The sequence below is a fragment of the Stegostoma tigrinum genome, chromosome 7, assembly GCF_030684315.1.
Source record: "Stegostoma tigrinum isolate sSteTig4 chromosome 7, sSteTig4.hap1, whole genome shotgun sequence".
Lineage (NCBI taxonomy): Eukaryota > Metazoa > Chordata > Chondrichthyes > Orectolobiformes > Stegostomatidae > Stegostoma > Stegostoma tigrinum.
In genome coordinates, this window is record NC_081360.1 from 48,638,451 (window position 1) to 48,661,006 (window position 22,556).

At 41.9% G+C, this 22,556-nt stretch overlaps 1 protein-coding gene across 7 annotated transcripts in view; it reads right to left on the reverse strand.

Annotated features, from left to right (window-relative positions):
* Positions 1 to 1,476: 1,476 nt before the first annotated feature.
* The window catches only part of rapgef4a (Rap guanine nucleotide exchange factor 4a), a 264,085-nt gene continuing 243,005 nt past the window's right edge, over positions 1,477 to 22,556 (reverse strand). For all 7 annotated transcript variants that reach the window (XM_048535123.2, XM_048535124.2, XM_059647221.1 and 4 more), the window contains 5 exons: positions 8,256 to 8,306; positions 6,035 to 6,122; positions 5,707 to 5,771; positions 4,738 to 4,792; positions 1,477 to 3,015 (listed from right to left, as the gene is read on the reverse strand). In XM_048535123.2, the coding sequence (XP_048391080.1) occupies positions 2,888 to 3,015; positions 4,738 to 4,792; positions 5,707 to 5,771; positions 6,035 to 6,122; positions 8,256 to 8,306 (387 nt within the window). In that variant the 3' untranslated portion in view covers positions 1,477 to 2,887. The remainder of the gene's footprint in view (positions 3,016 to 4,737; positions 4,793 to 5,706; positions 5,772 to 6,034; positions 6,123 to 8,255; positions 8,307 to 22,556) is intronic.

Below are 22,556 nucleotides of genomic sequence, written 5' to 3' on the forward strand. Positions count from 1 at the left end.
ATGCCACCCGAAGGTTGCAGGAACAGCAACTCATATTCCCCTTGGGAACCCTATAGCCCAATGGTATCAATGTGGACTTCACAAGCTTCAAAATCTACACGCCACCCCCCACCCCACCTTACTGCATCCCAAAACCAGCTGAGCCCAGCTCATCCCCGCCTCCCTAACCTGACCTTCCCCTCACCGATCCCCTCCTCCCACCTCAAGCTGCACCTCCATTTCCTACCTACTAATCTCATCCCGCCCTCTTGACTTGTCCGTCCTCCCCGGACTGACCAATCCCCTCGCTACCTCCACACATACACTCATCTCTACGGTCTCCATCCCCGCCCCTTTAACTTGTCCATCTTCTCTCCACCCATCTTCTTGTCTATCCATCTTCGATCCGCCTCCCCTTCTCTCCCTATTTATTTCAGAATGCTCTCCATCAGAAAAGGGGGAAGGGAAGGGTCTAGGCCCGAAACGTCAGCATTTGTGCTCCGAAGATGCTGCTTGGTCCGCTGTGTTCATCCAGCCCCACACTTTGTTATCTCTCTTATTGGAGTTTGCCCAATTATCATAGGCATACGTTTGGACAAACTATTAGTTTTTAGTACAGCTAACCTGAGTACGAGGACATTACAGGTGAACAGCAATTAACTACGATTGGCAGAAAAGTCAAGTTTTGTAAAAACATTTCAGCTTGTATTTTGTTAAAAGTTTATTTTTCCATCAGTGTAGACCAATACTGCAGGTGACTATTAAAAATTGCATTATATGAATGCAGTCTCTTATGTTTAAAAAAACTTGTACAAACATGGAGCTATTTTCATTCATTAACATGTATGGCTTTCTGTTAGATCAAAATTTCACCAACAAAAGCCTCTAATATCATGCAAGTTTTTTTTTCAGGCTATTAGCATGAATATGTTCACAAATTCAGGGAGTAACATTGAACACATGATATTGCAACAAGTAGCTGAGAGAAGCTTCTGCTCTAATGCCATCCGCACCATCTCCGTTCGATTATTTGAGCATGCCTGGATGGAAACAGAGGAAGGGTGAGGCCAGAGCTAATCAGTGCTTAGGGAAAAAAACAGTGACAAGGGGAAAAAAAAGTTGAGATTTTAAATCTGAAAACAACTGAAATAATCATGCTGGAACTTTTGAACTTACTTTTGGTTCCTACTTAACATTTGGAAAATCAGGATGTCTGTTTATTTTGAATTGTTTGGAAGGCAAATAAATCATTTCCTTTCAAACAATTCCATTCTCATGTCCTATTCAAACTTATGTATATGTGGTATATCTGAACTGCTAAGAATGTGCAGAGTGAAAAAGAATTCGCAAGTTTTTGCTTCATTTTCCTTGAACTGATGAAATAAAGTGCATTCAAGACAGGCAAATCAGTATATTTTGTGTATTAGATAAGAGAATTTAATTGACCTAACATTTTAAATCAGTGTTGAGAAATGGCAGAGCAACTATTTATTACCAGTTTGCAAGAAAAGCAGATATTTTGTAGAAACAGCATATTTATTTGACTTGGGGAAAACATAGCATACAGTGTACATTGTAACATCTGTTTTACTCGTGCGAACATTAGAGACATTTAGTCACTGTACACATAATAACATTATTTATAGACAATGAATACAAGGCAGTGAAAATTTGAACTCAAACAAAAATGTGACTTGATGTAGTCGTCAGTGGGCCAACTTTTAAATTAAATTGAAACAATAACTTAAAAACAGCAACACTTTTGGCACATTATCAATTATAGAACTGTCACTGACAAATGTATTAACCAAGACTGTATTTAAAATAAACTATTTGTACTTGCTTAACAGTGCTAAAACAAATAATCAGCATTCAGGGGGTTCCCAGATTTCTGTAACAGTATGGACGCATGTCACAATAGCATGATGTTTCATACCTTTTTCAAATGCCTGGGGACATGCTTCCTTGAGGGAAGAGGGATGGGGATGGACAGGGACAGATGTGATTGCAATTTTATAAAGTGAATTTAGCACATTCTGGACTCATTGTGCAATTTCTAAATCAAATCTTTAGTTGAAAGTTACTTCTTGGGACAGCAGAAATTACAAACCATCGTAGAAAAATAAGACTGTGGTGTCAGAGGTGTGCTTGAGGCTAATTAGTTGGATGGTGCTTAATTAAACAAGTGTGTTACTGACAATCACAGCAGGCTTTCACACCATGATGTCAATATTTGCCGGAGACAACCAACACTTGGAGGAAGCACCTTCTCAGCAAACAGGAAAAGCCTATATTCAGTCAGAATTAGATGTTACAGTGATTTTATATTAAAAGATTAAAGCCTGCTTACAATACTAACAAAAAAGTTACAAGAAATGCTGGAATCGTTCAACAATTTTATCTTGTGCAGTTTGTGCTGTTTTCCAAGTTTTGATCTAATGTGGAAAGTTTAGAAATACCTTAAAAAGAGGCAACAAGTAGTAAAAATATCAAATATCTTGTGCCATCATTTTGAAACAAAACAACTGCTTATTAGAATCTGAACAAATGAAAATTGTTTTAAGATTTAAGGATCAATTCACTGTGCTTAAATACATACAGGGAAATTCTTGGCACAAATTCTTCTTCATTGTACACTCAAGAATCTGGATAAAAGAAAATGGTGTTCTTTTAATTATCCAAATGTAATAACATAGTGAGGGTGTTTTGGTCATTGTGAAACAGCACGAACTTTAAATCCTGGAAAAGGCAGGTATAATAACTGTAATGTGGGCTAAAGCATTCAGAATGTCTTCCTCTGAGATGAATACTTATCATCCAGTTTCAATAATTAACAAACCACAGAGCGCCCATTGTGCTGAAATTTAATAAATATTTTCTTTTATGGCAGTGCATTCATGACAAACTATTAGGATCGCCGTGGCTCCAACCTGTGAGACATCTGTGATAAAGTTCTCTGATTGTCAATTACATTAAGCTGTCGAACATATACACGGACATCCTGATGGTTCTTGTTTGCAAGTGATGAATCTAGATCTGATAAAGAAAAATATTGTTAGCTGAAGAAATGACAAAAAAAATGACATATCGACGCAGGCAGGTATTTACAAGACATTCAAGAAGCAGCAGGAAAGCTCTTTAAAATGGAAGAAAGAGTGATTGAGGGGTATAAGAAAGTAGAAGATTGATTTTTTTTCATCTTTGGGACTGGTTTGGATGGAAAATGTTAGACTTTTTAAATCCTGTATATTTTCCTTCTATTAATAGAAGCACAAACAGCATATTTGCTTCTGTCAGAGTAACTGCTACAGACCTTCCATGCCATAATGAAGGAGATGATTATACTCTGAATTCCATTGATTGAATGAAGGATATTGCAGCTGCCTAGCATTCCTTTTCATTCTGAAAAGTGGAACAACAGGCAGAGATTTTATTTTTAAAAAATACACTCTGCCTGCCTGAAGTCACTTGACGCAACTTTCAAAGACCACAAGTAAGCCAGTGATCTCACTCAAAACAGGCAGAAGCCTTACTGAAATATTCAAATTGGGATTCCAAAGCAGTCGATTCCCAATACAATTGTTTTCTCTACCTGCTTCAGTTGTTTAGTAGTCCTAGCTCACTTAAACCCTTACTTTTGGCTTGGCTGAATGGAGTACAGCCAGATCTCCCCGAACACTTGGTTAATAGCAAACTGCCTATCAGTGATTATTGAGCTACAGCAATTTGCTGAAGTGATTCAAATGAAATTGGCCAAAAGTGATTTGAGCCTCAAATCATTAATACTATTGGGCGACTGGTCTGATTTCTCCTTTTAAAAACTTGCCTGAAGTGGACACAAAGCAAATATTACTTCTGGGTATAGTGTTACCACTTTGGACATTTAGGACTCCCTTAAATATAAAACAGTTGAGGGAGAATTGTGCCAATCTTTATAATTTCTCTTCAAAAGAAAGAAATGCCAAAGGCTGGGAAGAAATTCAATACACTTTATAATTTCATTTCTTTCCATTTCTTTTTCTAAATTGAGGGACTGGTATGAGCTCAGTACAGAAACAGGATGTATCTCATTGAAATTCATGATGCATGAGGCCCATTCTCTCTCAAACCACACTTATCCCCACAAACACATCAGGTTACATAATAAGTATATTGCAAAAACATTTAAAATTAGCTGAAACTGACAAATTTATAACTGGGCCAAAGTACATTCATGGAAATTAGAATTGGGAAATGCTGGCATCAGATCTTCTATAACTTGCATTAATCATTAGGCCACAATAAAAATAGAGTGAAGGGGATAAAACATTCATCTGCTGAATCATTTGAGAAATGATAAGAGATTGTAAAATAATAAGGCACCTTTCTTTGACAAGAAAATAGTTTGTACGGACAGATGGGATTGCCAAATTAATCCCAAGATCAAAGGAGAAGAGATCTAAAGTTTGTTATGCTGATTCAGTGGAGTTCTTACTGTGAAATTAACTTATAAAGTCTTTCAGGAACAGAGTAGCAGCCTGTTCTCAAAATGCAGGATTCATTGGCACATGTGGTAGATTAAGTATATTAGTCACCACCAGTTGGAGTACACAGTTTTAAACAGCATTTGTAAATATCATTACTATTATGAGTGTGGATCTAATCATTTCTAGCTCCAGGAATCTTTAAGCATAAATTTAAGAGTTAAAAATCAGATAGCAGGGACATGAACCCCTGAATACCTGGCATTCAGTTTATATTCACAGAATATTGACTTACTGAAGGGTTGACTTCTGCAGTGTCTGGCTGTCCTTACTGAGTTGCCAATCATATGCTGAAACAAAAAGAAAAAGAAAAATTGAAATCAAGAGAACCACTAACGTATATGGATTTTAATAAGATTCATTCTGCCAAGTCAGTGGGCCTAATGACACTCATCTTCAAAAGAAACTTGTTTCAGAATCGGTACAGATTTCAGTGGAACATGAAGCAAGAGCAAAGAAACGGCAATGTCTGATTCAAGATAACAAAAGTGTGGAGCTGGATGAACACAGCAGGCCAAGCAGCATCTCAGGAGCACAAAAGCTGACGTTTCGGGCCTAGACCCAATGTCTGATTCACCTGTGCACATTCTTTCCGATAGAGAAAGCACCTAAATGAGACGGCAGCACAAAGTTTAACTGATAGTATGCAACAAGGGGGGTGGCAAGACAGGAGAGAAAAATCAGCAGATTTGAATACTAAATATAACTTTGTAAAATATAGACAATTCCTTGAGGGGTATCACATTTTAAATTCCTGACAGGCATTACATGTACATCAAGCCAGATAAAATCTTGACCTTTACACAGAACGCATATTACAAAAATATGATCCAACTAGCCTATGCTCCTAGAGTTCACAACCTACACGTCTCCTGCACTGGTCTCCTCACCTCCCCGTTCATTTTATCTCATCAGTATAACCCAATCTGAAAAGCCCAAATAAGTGCTTGTGAAGTTGGTGGTAGCAGAAAATAAAAAGCAAGTTGAGAAATTAATCTAGAATCTGCAATATTAGATACCGAATATTCTCCATCTAAAGAATGAAATGGTATGTTACAGCATTTAGGATAAATAACACCATACAGCACTGTAGAAATTACACTTTAAAACAACAAAACATTTTTAAAACTGTCAAAACAGATAACCTTCAGGAAACTGAAAATTCCTCTGTGGTTCCCCCCAAAAAAACCATCTTGAAGCTTACCATTTTTTCGAAATTGATGAGGTTATCCCTGAGCGTATTGTTGCCTTCATGTGTAAATGTCATGTCTGTGAAGAAAGAGGCAATCAGCAAACAATTTCTTCCAATTGTAAAAGACCTCAAGCTGGCATTACGTTCTTCACACATTCCTGAACTGATTAAATTAATTAGGGAACATGACTTTAACCAGCTCTAGCTAAGTATTATAATTATTGCTTGTTCTTATTTAACTGTTGTGGATGAAATTATTAAAGCAATAAAAACAATCTGTGCTTAACAGCTTGATAAAAAACATTTGCAATGCAAAAGGAAGAAAGCATGACTGAATTACCTTTTATAAGTAAAGGCATGAAGGGGATGATTGGTGGCTCCAGTTTAGCTACAGTAAGTCTGTATGCCCTATGGTTCCTGGAAGGATCCTATATAAAATTGTTTAGTATTTAATATGCATTTATTGATTAACTGACTACAGCAGATATTCTCAATAGGTTTATATTAAGTAGAATACAATTTCTTGCATAAGTATAGAGTAAATAATATAACTTTAAACAAAGATGAATTTTCAAAACCATGATTTTCAGGTGGTAGAAGAACAACAAAATATGCTATTCCTTTAAAAAAGCCTTTATTTCTTGAGAAAATTAAATATCCACACTGATCTTTGCAGCATAATGTTTCCTGTGCTGGATCAGTAACAATATTTCACGCACACTTAAAAAGGTCATTAAGAAAGTTTCAAAGATAACAAAGTGTGGGGATGGATGAACGTAACAGGCAAAGCAGCATCTTAGGAGCACAAAAGCTGACGTTTCGGGCCTAGACCCTTCATCAGAAAAGTAGGAGGGGGAAGAGGGTTCTGAAATAAATAGGGAAAGAGGGGAGGCGGATCAAAGATGGACAGAGGAGAAAATAGGTGGAGAGGAGACAGACAAGTTAAAGGGGCGGGGATGGAGCCTGTAGAAGTGAGTGTAGGTAGGGAGGCGATAGGTCAGTTCAGGGAGGACAGACAGGTCAAGGGGGCAGGATGAGGTTAGGAGGTAGGGAATGGAGGTGCAGCTTGAGGCAGGAGGAGGGGATAGGTGAGAGGAAGAACAGGTTAGGGAGGCAGGGATGAGCTGGGCTTGTTTTGGGATGCAGTAGGGGGAGGAGAGATTTTGAAGCTTGTGAAATCCACATTGATGCCATTGGGCTGCAGGGTTCCTAAGCAGAATGAGTTACTGTTCCTGCAACCTTCAGGTGGCATCATTGTGGCACTGCAAGAGGCCCAGGAAGGACATGTTGTCTAAGGAATGCAAGGGGAGTTGAAATGGTTTGCGACTGGGAGGTGCAGTTGTTGGACTAGAGGACATAATCCAGGTTTTCATCTAGTGCAGTGGTAGAACGGCTAGTATCGTACATATCAGCCCTCAATATGTGAAAGATCTTAAAATGCTATTTCAGGACGATTAGAAAGTCTCACTAACATTCAACCAATATTCCAACACAGATTATCTGGCCACCTGAATATTGTTTGTGGTAAATTGTTACATAAAGATTTGCAGTTGTATATGCCTAAAGGACACCTCAAAAATATTCATTGATTGTGAAAGATTGAGGCATGATGAGCATGTTAAATACATAGATAGATTCTTGATTACCAAGGATACGAAAGATTAAAATCGGCAATAGACAGGAATGTAGAGTTGAGGTTAAAAATCAGTCCAATCTTGAGTGGCACAGCGAGCTCAAAACGGCCAAGTGGCCTACTCTTGTTCGTGTGTAACGTGACATAACTTCAGTTTTTTGGGGTTACATTTTCTCCAAATATGTACAGAAGATGCAACAAACACTATTAAGCCATAAATATAATGCACACAGATCGGGATCAGATTTGCAGAATAAAAATCTGCATCAGTTTGGGAGTATGGGGGCACTAGTTGGCTTGGAGGCAAGGTGGATATGCGTGTGACAGTGACAAAGGAAAGATGGAATGTGAACAGTGTAGACATAATGTGAACGGCATGAGGGGAATTACATGAGGAGGATGGAATGGGAATGGTGTAGAAATAATGCGAGCAGGATGAGAGGACTTTAGCAAGGAATGACCTGGGTTGAGGATTTAAAGAAGCACTGGGGGCAGCACGGTGGCTCAGTGGTTAGCACTGCTACCTCACAGCACCAGGGACCCAGGTTCAATTCCAGGCTCAGGCGACTGTCTGTGTGGTTTACACATTCTCCCGTGTCTGCATGGGTTTCCTCCGGGTGCTCCAGTTTCCTCCCACAGTCCAAACATGTGCAGGTTAGGTGGATTGGCCATGCTAAACTGCCCATAGTGTTCAGGGATGTGCAGATTAGGTGGGTTATAGGGGGATGGGTCTGAGTGGGATGCTCTGAGGGTTGGTGTGGACTTGTTGCGCCGAAGGGCCTGTTTCCACACTGTAGGGATTCTGATTCTGATGTAATAAAGGTACTAACTTGACCACAAAGTTTCTGGATCTGTGTGGTGCTGGAATAGAATAACCTTATCTTTATCAATGCACCTAAAATCACTGCAAAGGTTAAAACATACATACCATCAAGCTTTCAAATTCTGAATAGATTTTCTTGAATTTACTGGGAAGTTTCTGCAAAAATAGGGAGGAGAATTTTTATTCTATATTAAAATTCAGTGCTTAACAAAAGATGTCCTGGGCAGCATAGGTTTTAGAAAATTTATAATATTACAAACTGGATAATTTCCAAATGCCTGTTTCACTTGAGACATCATTTATTTACAATAACTACAACAGTATTTTACAGTAAATTTACTATAGTTAATGACACATTGAATTATTTTAATTGAAGTATATTCTTCCTTTGCTCAAGTACATAGATTTCCTAAACTCTCATCCTTGACTGTATGCTTACAAATCCCTTCAGGGCACCAGCCAGAAGAATGACTGACTATATACTCCAGCACTTTCTCTGCACCATCAAGGAACATTTAACTGGAAGCTCATCAGGAAGCTGCTCCACATCCACTGGAGGTTGCTGCTGGTCCTGGGTTTCCAGGTGTCTCTGACAGACAACAACTATTGTGCCTGGGTCCACTGAGCCAATGTGGATAAGATCAGAATTAAAGCAGCTCCTTAGTCACCCAAATCAGTCTGCAGTCACAGCACCCACAAACCAACATTCTCAAAACATTAGCACATGGAAGTTCCCAACAAGCAGGGCAGCAGGATGTCTCTATACCTGATCTTTTACAAAGTAGGCCTGATTTAGGTGAATGCTGCACAATCCATGTCGTACACGAAGCGAGAGACTGTTAGTGCGATAGGAAAAATGAGCATAACTAATGCATTCTCCACCACACCCCCACAAACCAACATAGCTTTATGTATAAAGCTGTCTTTCTTGGTAATGTGAATATTTTACCATTGAAGATGTGAGGAAAGTAGCTCTGGGACTTTGTGCAATCTGTTAGACCTCTGAATGTGTTGGTGAATTTTGGAACTGAAACATAACAGCTGACTTCTCATGACGTCTGCTTCACATCCATTACAGGATTTCGAATATGATCAAACATGTCCTCAGGTCAGGATTTTCTTCAACATTGCAGGAGGTTCACTTGGCTGATTTAGGAGATTCAGTCTGGGTTAAAAATATCTGCAGAGTGCCTGATTCATGTAATTGCTCCTTGAAGGGCTTGCCACACTACTCAAATGGTACCTGTTCCCTCAGACAAAACAAAAATACTGGGTGCTGCCATTTTTCATTTCCATTGTACATTTGCAATTTGGAGGAGGATGGAAGGCAATGCGCTACTGCTTCACAAGGGGAGTCTGGGCCTCAGTCTCCTGTTCTGGATGACACTGCTTCCCCCTACTACACTCGCAAACATTCACATTCCTATCTGTCTTGCAGTCCCTGTAAACCCCATTGGATTGAAGTTATTTTTGTAATTCTTTAATGAGGGTATCACTGGCTAAGGCCAGCATTTATCGCCTATCCCTAGGTACCCAGAAGGTAGTTGAGTCAGCAACATTGAGAATCTGGAGTCACATTTAGCTCAGTAGGATGGCAGGTTTCTTCTCTAGATGACATGGGGTTTTTCAACAATCAGCAATGGGCTCATGGTCATCATTAGACCTGTAATTCCAGATTTTTAAATCAAATTCAAATTCCAACAACTACCATAACAGGATTCAAACCTGGGTATAGAGAACATCACTTAGGTCTCTGGATTAACAGTCCAGTGTTAATACCATAAGGTCATTGCCTCCCTTTGCTCATCCAACTCCAAAAACTTGTCATCTCATTTAAAGCCCCCAAGACCCAAGGCTACAGCTTAGTTTTCCAAACATCATGACAGACTATTCCTTCACCAAGCTAAAGGTGGGGTAACTGACCACCGTTCTATAGTATTCCATTCCCTCCCATACTCTACATCTCCCACCCAAGAGTTGAGTTACTCCCCTTCACAATTATCGTCCATGCAGCCTGCTGCCTCCAAATCCCAGAATTCACTTCCTCAAATGTCCTCTCCCTAGCAGTGCCCCGAATAACCCACTTGATCTTCAGTGGATAGATCCCCAGGAGTGACCATGTCCAACCCCTCCCAGTTGACCTAGACGGACAGCGTCAATTGCTGAAGAGCCAGGCCCCTGACTGATCTCTGGGAAATTCCCTGACTCATTTACCACTAATCCCTGCACAGGACTTGTGCGTGGCCTGCTCCTTGGGCTGTAACGATACAGAAGTCTGAACCAAACAGCTAACTGACAGTGTCCAGCCATCTGGACTGATGATCCTTTGACCACCTGTGGTGGCACCTTTTTAAAACTGTCAATAGTTCCTCTTGACTGAACTAACTCCTCTTAGATTTTGAGATTGCCTGTGTTTCAACAGAATGGACATGTGTTTGCCACATTAAGCTGCTAGCACATGTTGAGAGTGTGACAATGATGTAGCATGAAACCATACAGTAGCCTGTCCATCTCCTTGACTGATCATTGCTGGAAAAAGAGTGTCAAGCAGGCTAGCTTTTAGTCAGTGTTAAAATGCAAAGCAAGCCAGAAGTATCTGTAGGTTCTGAATGAAGCATCTACATACAAAGGCAAGGAAAAGTAGAGAAGCTGTGAACATCTAAGCAAGCACAAACTGAGCTGAGGGCTAAGGAAGCAAGCCAACAGCCGTGAGAAGCACTCTACTCTGATCTGAATTGTACTTGTGTTAATGAAACTGAAGCTAAAATTTTGGACGATTTAACCTGGGGCCTGTTTGTTCAGTTGGGGAAAACTTGTGACTTAAATAAAATGTTTTTTTCAACAGGTGTTGCTGACTACGTAGCTATGTTAACAATTTTAAGATGGGTTGCCTCTTCATAAAATGTAGACTAAGAAGCAATCTTTCCATCCTGTACAAGATTAAGTTTGATAACACATGGAGTATTATGGGTCAGACAGGTTAGCTTATAGCCTGGATCAGTACATGGGACTGTGATGTTGTGGCCATGACAGACACCCTGATTGGAGAGAGGGGCAGGACTGGCTGCTCAACGTTCCAGGGTTTCATTGTTATAGTTGAGACAGAGAAGAAGGTAAGAGAGGTGAAGGAGTTGCATTACTAATATGAGAGAATGTTACATCTGTGCTCTGAGATGACATTCTGAGGGGCTCATTCACTTAGGCAAAACGGGTACAGCTTAAAAGTAAGATATGTGCAATCACTCTGATGAGGTGTTGAAAAACAAATGTGTAGGTGGATCATAGAAAGACGCAATGAAAAGAGTTGTCACAGTGGGCGACTTTGATCTCCTTGGTATTGATTGGGACTCCCTTACAGCAAGATGCTCAGACAGGGGAGAATCTGCTAAGTGCACCTAAGAGGGTTTCTGGAAACAGTATGTGGAGTGCGCAACTACAGGAGGGGCCATACTGGGCTGTTTATTGGCTAATGAGCCAGCCCCAGTGACTGACCTTTCAGTGGGAGCACATTTTGGAAGCAGTGAGCACAACCCCTTAAGTTTTAGGATAGCTATGTGTAAGGATAAGTCAGGACCTCGCGGGAATGTACTAAATTGGGGCAGGGCAAATAATGTCAGTATTAGGCAGTAGCTGGGGAGTGTTAATTGGGAGGAGCTGTCATCAGGCAAGTCCACATTTGACATGTGGGAATTGTTTAAAATCCTCAGAGATAATGGGAACTGCAGATGCTGGAGAATTCCAAGATAATAAAATGTGAGGCTGGATGAACACAGCAGGCCAAGCAGCATCTCAGGAGCACAAAAGCTGACGTTTTGGGCCTAGACCCTTCATCAGAGAGGAGGATGGAGAGAGGGAACTGGAATAAATAGGGAGAGAGGGGGAGGCGGACCGAAGATGGAGAGTAAAGAAGATAGGTGGAGAGAGTGTAGGTGGGGAGGTAGGGAGGGGATAGGTCAGTCCAGGGAAGACGGACAGGTCAAGGAGGTGGGATGAGGTTAGTAGGTAGCTGGGGGTGCGGCTTGGGGTGGGAGGAAGGGATGGGTGAGAGGAAGAACCGGTTAGGGAGGCAGAGACAGGTTGGACTGGTTTTGGGATGCAGTGGGTGGGGGGAGATCTGGGCTGGTTGTGCGGTGCAGTGGGGGGAGGGGAGATTTTGAAACTGGTGAAGTCCACATTGATACCATATGGCTGCAGGGTTCCCAGGCAGAATATGAGTTGCTGTTCCTGCAACCTTCGGGTGGCATCATTGTGGCACTGCAGGAGGCCCATGATGGACATGTCATCTAGAGAATGGGAGGGGGAGTGGAAATGGTTTGCGACTGGGAGGTGCAGTTGTTTGTTGCGAACTGAGCGGAGGTGTTCTGCGAAGCGGCCCCCAAGCCTCCGCTTGGTTTCCCCAATGTAGAGGGAGCCGCACAGGGTACAGTGGATGCAGTATACCACATTGGCAGATGTGCAGGTGAACCTCTGCTTAATGTGGAATGTCATCTTGGGGCCTGGGATGGGGGTGAGGGAGGAGGTGTGGGGACAAGTGTAGCATTTCCTGCGGTTGCAGGGGAAGGTGCCGGGTGTGGTGGGGTTGGAGGGCAGTATGGAGCGAACAAGGGAGTCACGGAGAGAGTGGTCTCTCCGGAAAGCTGACAGGGGAGGGGATGGAAAAATGTCTTGGGTGGTGGGGTCGGATTGTAAATGGCGGAAGTGTCGGAGGATAATGCGTTGTATCCGGAGGTTGGTAGGGTGGTGTGTGAGAACGAGGGGGATCCTCTTGGGGCGGTTGTGGCGGGGGCGGGGTGTGAGGGATGTGTTGCGGGAAGTACGGGAGACACGGTCAATGGCGTTCTCGATCACTGTGGGGGGAAAGTTGCGGTCCTTAAAAGAACTTGGACATCTGGGATGTGCGGGAGTGGAATGTCTTATCGTGGGAGCAGATGCTTAAAATCCTGTTGGGGAGAGTTCAGGACCGGTATGTTCTAGTAAGGGGGAAGGACAATGATGGTCAGGGGAGGAACCTTGTTACAATGAGGGAGGTTGAGAATTTAGTCAGAAGTAAAATAGAAGCATCCTTGAAAGTTGCCACCCAGGTTGACAGGGCTGTTAAGAAGGCATACAGTGTTTTCGCATTTATCAATAGAGGGTTCGAGTTCCGGAAGCAAGAGGTTATGCTGCAGCTGTACAAAACTTGGTGCGGCTGCACTTGGAGTATTGCGTACAGTTCTGGTCACCGCATTATAAGAAGGATGTGGAAGCTTTGGAAAGGGTGCAGAGGAGATTTACTAGGATGTTGCCTGGTATGGAGGGAAGGTCTTACGAGGAAAGGCTGAGGGACTTGAGGCTGTTTTCATTAGAGAGAAGAAGATTGAGAGGTGACTTAATTGAAACATATAAAATAATCAGAGGGTTAGATAGGGTGGATCGGGAGAGCCTTTTTCCTGGGATGGTGATAGCCAGCACGAGGGGGCAGAGCTTTAAATTGAGGGGTGAAAGATATAGGACAGATGTCAAAGGTAGTTTCTTTACTCAGAGAGCAGTAAGGGAATAGAACGCTATGCCTGCAACGGGAGTAGATTCGCCAACTTTAGGTACATTTAAGTCATCATTGGACAAGCATATGGACGTACATGGAATAGTGTAGGTGAGATGGGCTTCAGATTGGTATGACGGGTCAGCACAACATCGAGGGCCGAAGGGCCTGTACTGTGCTGTAATGTTCTATGTTCATATTTAAGGTTTAGGAAGCTAAAATTGGACAGTCCCTATGAGGAATATAAAGAAGTCAGGAGAGAATTCAAGCAAGGAGTTAGGAGAGAAAGAAGGAGCTATAAAATGATCTTGGCAAGTAGGGCTAAAGAAAGTCCCAAGGCATTGTAGACATACACGAGAAACAAGGGGATAACGAGGGAGAAAATAGGACCACTCATGATAAAGGAGGGAATTTGTGCTTGGAGGCAGAGAATGTGGGTGAGATTCTAAATGAATAGTTTTTGCTCAGAAGGAGGATATGGAAGAAAATAAGATTAGGGTGGAAGAAGCTAATAAAGTAGGGCATTTTGAGATGAAGAAAGGCGTGATGTTTGATCTCTTGAAGTGCATTAAAAGGTATAAGTCTGTAAAGCCAGATGTATTTGAGAGGGGTAAGTGAGGAGATTGCTGGGGCCTTGACGAACAGTCCCAGAGGGCTGGCGAGAAGCTAATGTTGTTCCTCTGTTCAGGAAGGGAAATAGGGATGATCCAGCAAACTGTAGATCAGTGAGTTTCACTGTGTTTGGGATGCTATTGGAGAGAATTAGAACATAGAACATAGAACAGTACAGCACAGAACAGGCCCTTCAGCCCACAATGTTGTGCCGACCATTGATCCTCATGTATGCACCCTCAAATTTCTGTGACCATATACATGTCCAGCAGTCTCTTAAATGACCCCAATAACCTTGCTTCCACAACTGCTGCTGGCAACGCATTCCATGCTCTCACAACTCTCTGCGTAAAGAACCTGCCTCTGACATCCCCTCTATACTTTCCACCAACCAGCTTAAAACTATGACCCCTCGTGCTAGCCATTTCTGCCCTGGGAAATAGTCTCTGGCTATCAACTCTATCTATGCCTCTCATTATCTTGTATACCTCAATTAGGTCCCCTCTCCTCCTCCTTTTCTCCAATGAAAAGAGACCGAGCTCAGTCAACCTCTCTTCATAAGATAAGCCCTCCAGTCCAGGCAGCATCCTGGTAAACCTCCTCTGAACCCTCTCCAAAGCATCCACATCTTTCCTATAATAGGGCGCCCAGAACTGGACGCAGTATTCCAAGTGCGGTCTAACCAAAGTTTTATAGAGCTGCAACAAGATCTCACGACTCTTAAACTCAATCCCCCTGTTAATGAAAGCCAAAACACCATATGCTTTCTTAACAACCCTGTCCACTTGGGTGGCCATTTTAAGGGATCTATGTATCTGCACACCAAGATCCCTCTGTTCCTCCACGCTGCCAAGAATCCTATCCTTAATCCTGTACTCAGCTTTCAAATTCGACCTTCCAAAATGCATCACCTCGCATTTATCCAGGTTGAACTCCATCTGCCACCTCTCAGCCCATCTCTGCATCCTGTCAATGTCCCGCTGCAGCCTACAACAGCCCTCTACACTGTCAACGACACCTCCTACCTTGGTGTCGTCTGCAAACTTGCTGACCCATCCTTCAATCCCCTCGTCCAAGTCATTAATAAAAATTACAAACAGTAGAGGCCCAAGGACAGAGCCCTGTGGAACTCCACTCACCACTGACTTCCAGGCAGAATATTTTCCTTCTACTACCACTCGCTGTCTTCTGTTGGCCAGCCAATTCTGTATCCAAGCAGCCAAGTTCCCCTGTATCCCATTCCTCCTGACCTTCTGAATGAGCCTACCATGGGGAACCTTATCAAATGCCTTACTGAAGTCCATATACACCACATCCACAGCTCGACCCTCATCAACTTTTCTAGTCACATCCTCAAAAAACTCGATAACGTTTGTAAGGCATGACCTACCCCTCACAAAGCCGTGTTGACTGTATTTGATCAAGCCATGCTCTTCCAGATGGTCATAAATCTTATCCCTCAGAATCCTTTGTAACACCTTGCAGACGACAGACGTGAGACTTACCGGTCTATAATTGCCGGGGATTTCCCTATTTCCTTTCTTGAAGGGAGGAATTACATTTGCCTCATTGCGCTCAAGTGAAAAAGCATTGCCCAATTACGAACAGTCATCTCAGCTTTATGAGGAGCAGGTCATGACTTATAAATTTGATTGAATTTTTTGAGGAGGTATAAAGGTGATTGATAAAGATGAAAACGTAGAGCAGTGAATGTTGAACATGCAGGTTTTAGAAAGGCTTTCCAAAAGGTCCCACATGGTAAGCTTATCCAGAAGATTAAGATGCATCAGATCCACAACTTGGCTGTGTGTGGATTCTGAATTGGCTTGCTCAAAGAAACTAGAGGATGGTGGTGGAAGGGTGTTTTTCAGGCTGAAGGCCCGTGACTAGTCGTGTTCCGCAGGGATCTATATAATATACAAAAATACCTTGCAAGAACTGTGAGAACCACTACAAGGACCAAACTGGAAGAAAACTGACAATACACAGATACCATTAGGCACCAAGAGACTCAACTAATTTTCAGTTGTCGCACTACATATGGACAACAAGGGACATGAATTCAACTGGGAAAATACATCCATAATCACACAGCCAAACAGAGACATGCCAGGGAATTCTTGGAGGCCTGGTATTCCAACCGGAACTCCATCAACAAACACATTGAACTGGACCCAGTGTACAAACCACTGAGAAACAGAACCAGAAATGGTGCCAACCACTCCAGCAAACCGAGACAGAAAAGAAGGACAGAACACCGACGCCTCACCGAAGGTACACTGATGATGTTACCCAGCAAGGTGACGAAATGTTTGCAACCAAACCCACCAGCTTGGTGAGAAAGTCTACAACCTCAGAGCAGAAGGTTATCAAAGGATACAGATTAGTTGCAGATATGGCAGAGAAATGGAGTTTAATCTGGTTAAGTATAAGGTGCTGCACAGTTAATGGCAGGACCCTGAACAACACTAATGTACAGGGGGATCTTGGAGTTGAAGTCCATAGTTCCCTGAAAGTGGCCATGCAAGTAGATGGGGTGGTAAAGGCAGCTTATGGCATGTTTGCCTTTATTGGACGGGAAATTTTTGGATCGGAAATTGGCTTGCTGAAAGAAGACAGAGGGTGGTAGTTGATGGGAAATGTTCATCCTGGAGACCAGTTACTAGTGGTGTACCACAAGGGTCATTGTTGGGTCCACTGCTGTTTGTCATTTTTATAAATGACCTGGATGAGGATGGGTTAGTAAATTTGCAGACGACACTAAGGTCGGTGGAGTTGTGGATAGTCTCGAAGGATGCTGTAGGTTGCAGAGAGACATAGATAAGCTGCAGAGCTGGGCTGAGAGGTGGCAAATGGAGTTTAATGCAGACAAGCGTGAGGTGATGCACTTTGGTAGGAGTAACCAGAAGGTAAAGTACAGGGCTAATGGTAAGATTCTTAGTAGTGTAGATGAGCAGAGAGATCTCGGTGTCCATGTACACAGATCCTTGAAAGTTGCCACCCAGGTTGACAGGGCTGTTAAGAAGGCATACAGTGTTTTAGCTTTTACTAATAGAGGGATCGAGTTCCAGAACCAAGAGGTTATGGTGAAGCTGTACAAAACTCTGGTGCAGCCGCACTTGGAGTATTGCATACAATTCTGGTCACTGCATTATAAGGAGGATGTGGAAGCTTTGGAAAAGGGTGCAGAGGAGATTTACTAGGATGTTGCCTGGTATGGAGGGAAGGTCTTACGAGGAAAGGCTGAGGGACTGGAGGCTGTTTTCATTAGAGAGAAGGTGGTTGAGAGGTGACTTAATTGAAACACACAAAATAATCAGAGGGTTAGATAGGGTGGATTGGGAGAGCCTTTTTCCTAGGATGGTGACGGCGAGCACGAGGGGGCAGAGCTTTAAATTGAGGGGTGAAAGATATAGGACAGATGTCAAAGGTAGTTTCTTTACTCAGAGTAGTAAGGGAATAGAACGCTATGCCTGCAACGGTAGTAGATTCGCCAACTTTAGGTACATTTAAGTCATCATTGGACAAGCATATGGACGTACATGGAATAGTGTAGGTTAGATGGGCTCAAGATCGGTATGACAGGTCGGCACAACATAGAGGGCTGAAGGGCCTGTACTGTGCTGTAATGTTCTATGTTCTATGTCTGAGATAGGTGCATGTGCCTGCAGGCATAGTGACCTGGCAGTAAGATTTCAAATGAACGGTGTTGGTGAGCTCTGAAGTACTGTATTGAAGTATGTTCTGTGCAAGTCAGAAGTGCCATATTGACATAGCAAGGCTGGTACTTTGCCAATGTCCAACTCCCTGGATGAACAGTGTAGGCAACCCGTGGAGCATGCCTGAGCTGCTGGCCAAGGTGGAACCCAAGGGAAGGTGTTGTTGAGTTGCAGGCACCGGGTGATCGCGCAGTCTTGTTGGAATTTGACTCCCTCCTGTTGTTTTTCATGTATGCTGGTGTTGAAAATACTTGCTTGCAGAAGTACGCAGTCGCATATAGTGAGTACAGCAATAGCATGGTCACAGATTGTTGGATATTCATGTACCACAATCAGCCAAAACCCATACAAAGACAACTCTCCGAACTTCTTCATTGAGAGTTTGTTTTCCCTCAAGTGGGTTTTTTTTAAAGCTGAACATATTTACTCACCAGTCACAGTATTTCCTGACAACAGGAAAAACTCTCCTGAACAGAGTTCCCATCAACACACTGAATATTGGCCAGTGTTGGTTTACGTCAATTTGAAAAACTCTCTATCAGTAGCTAACTTCTATTGCAGCACCTTTTCGATATCAACTGATGTGTTGTCAATTCACTGTTAACTGTATTATCGGAGAGTGGAATTTCATTGATCTCTTTTGCAGTGTTAGTTTTTAATGGTCATATTCACGATTTGTTTTGTTTTATGTGCAGGCATGATTTAGGTTTCAGCAAGGGTTTGGAGCTTCTTCGAATTTGTGACAAGCTCAGCCAGCAGGCAACTGGCCTGTTAAACATCACCAGATACCTGCACACACCCAGTCTGTGTAAGTCTGCTTGACATTGTATTTGCTCAAGCACTCGAAGTACTGAATGGCTTTGTTCACAAGAAATAGATGTTTCATTTGTGAATGGCGACTTAACATAATTGGTACCATCGCAGTATTTGCCAACTTCTTCCTGCAGATGAGACATTCAGCTGAGGGATAAGCAGCATCTATCCATCCGGAGGCCAGTTTCTGTACAGGTCTTGCTTTCTTTCCTTTGGGTTCAGGTGTTTCATTAACTGAATTAGCAGAGGAATCACACACTTGACAAGAAATGTAATCAGTTCCTCTATAGAATCCATGACTTAGATAGGTAGTAGAAATAAAAAAAATTCTGATGGTATTCATTTTAAAATCAGCGTTAACATTGAAATGTGTCCAGGCAGGCAAGCCAGTTTGACAGATGTTTTAATTGCACACCTCCCTGCTGTGCACACACAGGACCAACCATTTGTTATAAGAAACTGCACATTCACAGAGGACAAGTCTCCATGTGGGTAATGTGTCAGAAGCCATGACACAAAGCTGAGCTGCTTCTGCAAATTTCGAGGCACATTACTCACCTTGTCATGGCACACCAGTTGAAAAACTCTGCCGTAGTACGATTCTCAGTCAGCTGTTCAGAACTTACATGGAAAATTGCACTTGTGTTCCCATTCTTACCACAATTTTCCCCAACTGCCTCACCATTGCCAAAGTCATCTAAGGCCTGAAAAATTCTGCCTGATGTGCCACTCCCAAATCCATTATAGAAAGTAATGCAAGACACTGTTCTGTGGGATATGCCCTAGCATCCCTTGAAAGTGGCAGCAGGAACAAAATAGTCCAAAATACATCACTTACAAATAGTCATGGAAAACAAAGACTTAAATATGTGCAGAATATACACTGTGGATATAGTCGGAATTAGGGTCAAATCCATTTCAAATACCTAATTATTTAGCTTACATACCGGAAAAAAATACCCATTACGTCAAGTAGTTCTTAACTGATGATCATTTTGAACTTGCAATTAATCTAAAAAGGTTTGTGCGTGATGAGCTTCCAAGAGCTGATAAATCCTGAAACATGGAGAGCTATGGACACTGAAGATTAAACAGTTCAAAATAGATGTTAATGTGGCACATATATCCCATGACACAATCCCAGAATTTGGAAAAGGGGTTGGGGTTGGAGAGACTGGCCAACCTAGGAGGGGTTGAGAGAGATCTCCTTGAGGTAATGTCATGATCCAAATGCCTCCAGGACAGACTTGTTTTCAAAGAACTAACTGGTGGGTTACTAAATAGCAAGTGCCAATGTGCTTGCCACCAATGAATAGTCCCTTAAGGAGCCAGTCAAAACGCACCTTCCAAGTTTGTTTCCTCTGGTGAACCTAAACAATCTTCTGTATGTCAGTTGATATGCTTGGGATGGCTGCAGGGCTCAAATAAAATGTGTCTTACATAATTACTTGTGGGACCAACTTCACAGCTATGAGGATAATAGAAATGATTTTTTATGTAATGCTATTGTTTAGCTCATTTTGCCTCCATAGCTTTCCCAGAAGCTGCCTTCTCTAATTGGCAGCACAATGTTAGACCACAACATGGCTGCTGCCTGCCTTTGCCACTGGTATGAGGCAGGCAGCTCCTGCCTCCCAGATGTGCTGGTGTTCATTTGCAAATTAGGAAATCTACATTTAAATACCATGTCACAGGAAAGATACAACGTGGATGTGGGATTAGGATCCAGAACTCATCCTAATGTTGGGTTTTCCTGCCCCAGAAGGTTGGTGTATGGAGCTGTCAATTTTGAAAGGTTACAAAATTAGTCAGCCTTCTTTAGATTGGTCTTTGGGTAGCTAATTAAAACTTCTGAAAATGTTAAATCTACATTCCTAGTTGCCATGAGATTGGAAGTGACCCCATCTTTATCCTATTCTTGATGGTGCCAACTGGGGACTCCAAGACTTTGACCCAGCAATGATTAATTTGTGATTGACTACTGAGGTGGAATGTAAAATACTTTACTCAGTAACAACATTTATGTAGTGGCCATTAAATAGTGAACATTTTCAAGTCACATTTCAGCAGCATATTAACCCACTGGCAGTTTTTCTTAACAAAACAAAAGAAACTAGGACAGGTAACTAAAAGCTGAGCCCATGAGATATATTTCATGAAGAACCTTAAAATAATAAGGCAAATATCATGCGCAGAGTGTTTAGGAGGGAACTCTGGAATTAGGGGCATAGAAAATGAAAGCATGCCTCACAAGGAGGAACTGAAAAGGGCAAGGAACAGAAAGAATTCTTGGCAGGTAGTAGGAGCCACTTAAGATCTTTGATCATGCTTTTGTCATCGGTCTAACATTGCTTTGTGGTTTGGAGTTAACGTTTCATTTAGCTCGTGATTACATTAAAAAAATAGAATTCCACAACTAGAATAACTGTTTAAATTAAATTGTTTGCCCCATCCTAAATTTATTCCATGTAGTTACTGTCATGTCAAGAGTGTCCTACTATCAGTCCTAGTTTCCCTGCTCAATTGATGCACCTTTTCCCTACAGTCACCGTTTAGTCTCTGAAGTTTCAGGTTTACCTCTTCCATACAATTGTTCTCACAGCAGTAATTCAGATGCCTTCTTTCAAAGCCTCTCTGCTACTCAATCCTCCTCCTAGATGCTCCTTATAAGCCTATTTCCAGACTAAAACAGGAGAATAACATGTGTCCTGAGCTGCTAGAGAGTGTTCAGTATTATGTACCTTCTGAGTTCAATTATTGCAATGATTGACATGTTGAGCATCTCTTCTTTCAAATTCATATCGGCAACTGTGAAGGAGTGCCAAATTACCCTAATCCTCACATTTCAATTCTCATTTTCAATGATTAATGAAGTATTACAGAGGCTTAAAAAAAAAATCAGGAGCATGGAAGGGATAACCATACAACATAGAGAAGATTGCAGTAATAATAAAATGAAGGTGACACTCTATTCTTGTTGATTTTCACAAACAAAATGTTCTTGTCTGGGAAGACTGTCATATCTTTTCAACTGAGTGTGAATGCAAAATGCCTTATTTGCTTGCATATTTCAAACTGAATATGATCTATGGCAAGAACTAAATCAAGTGACTGCTAGTTAGCTGTGCATGAATGTCAGGAGATGTGTTATTTACATCAATTTCACAGTCTTGTCATATGGTATTCAATTTGCTTCAATTTGTTCCACACAGGCTTTACACATACACTATTTTCTCTTGTGGATATAGAGAAATCTTGTGTTACTTTAATGACTTCTGTTCAAAAAAAAAAGACATGATCTCACTGGTTGAATAAAATAAGCATCATTAGGTGGATTTAACAAAACAAAATTGTATTTTTTGATACATTTACAACTCCCTCCAGAGAAAGCAAGCATTTGCCAGGCAGAACGTTAATGCTTGGGACCAAACAGATTGAATCTTCCATAATTTCCACAATGGCCTGTCTCCCACTAGCCATTAAAAATGTGCATAGTGATCATATTGTACAACTTCCAGCAGCTATTGAAAAAGGCAAAGAACAATCTATGTAAAATGATTTATTTGGAGAAAGACACATTTCAGTGAGCTCAGAATGGTCCCGGCCCAATGAATTGGATTAGGTTAGCAAGCAAAACTGTAGCACAGCGGGAAGGCCACGAAAGAGGAGATGGTTGAGTAAAGTCAAGATGGGCAGTATAATAGAGAACCATACTGAATATACAAAGTACAGAGAGGGAGT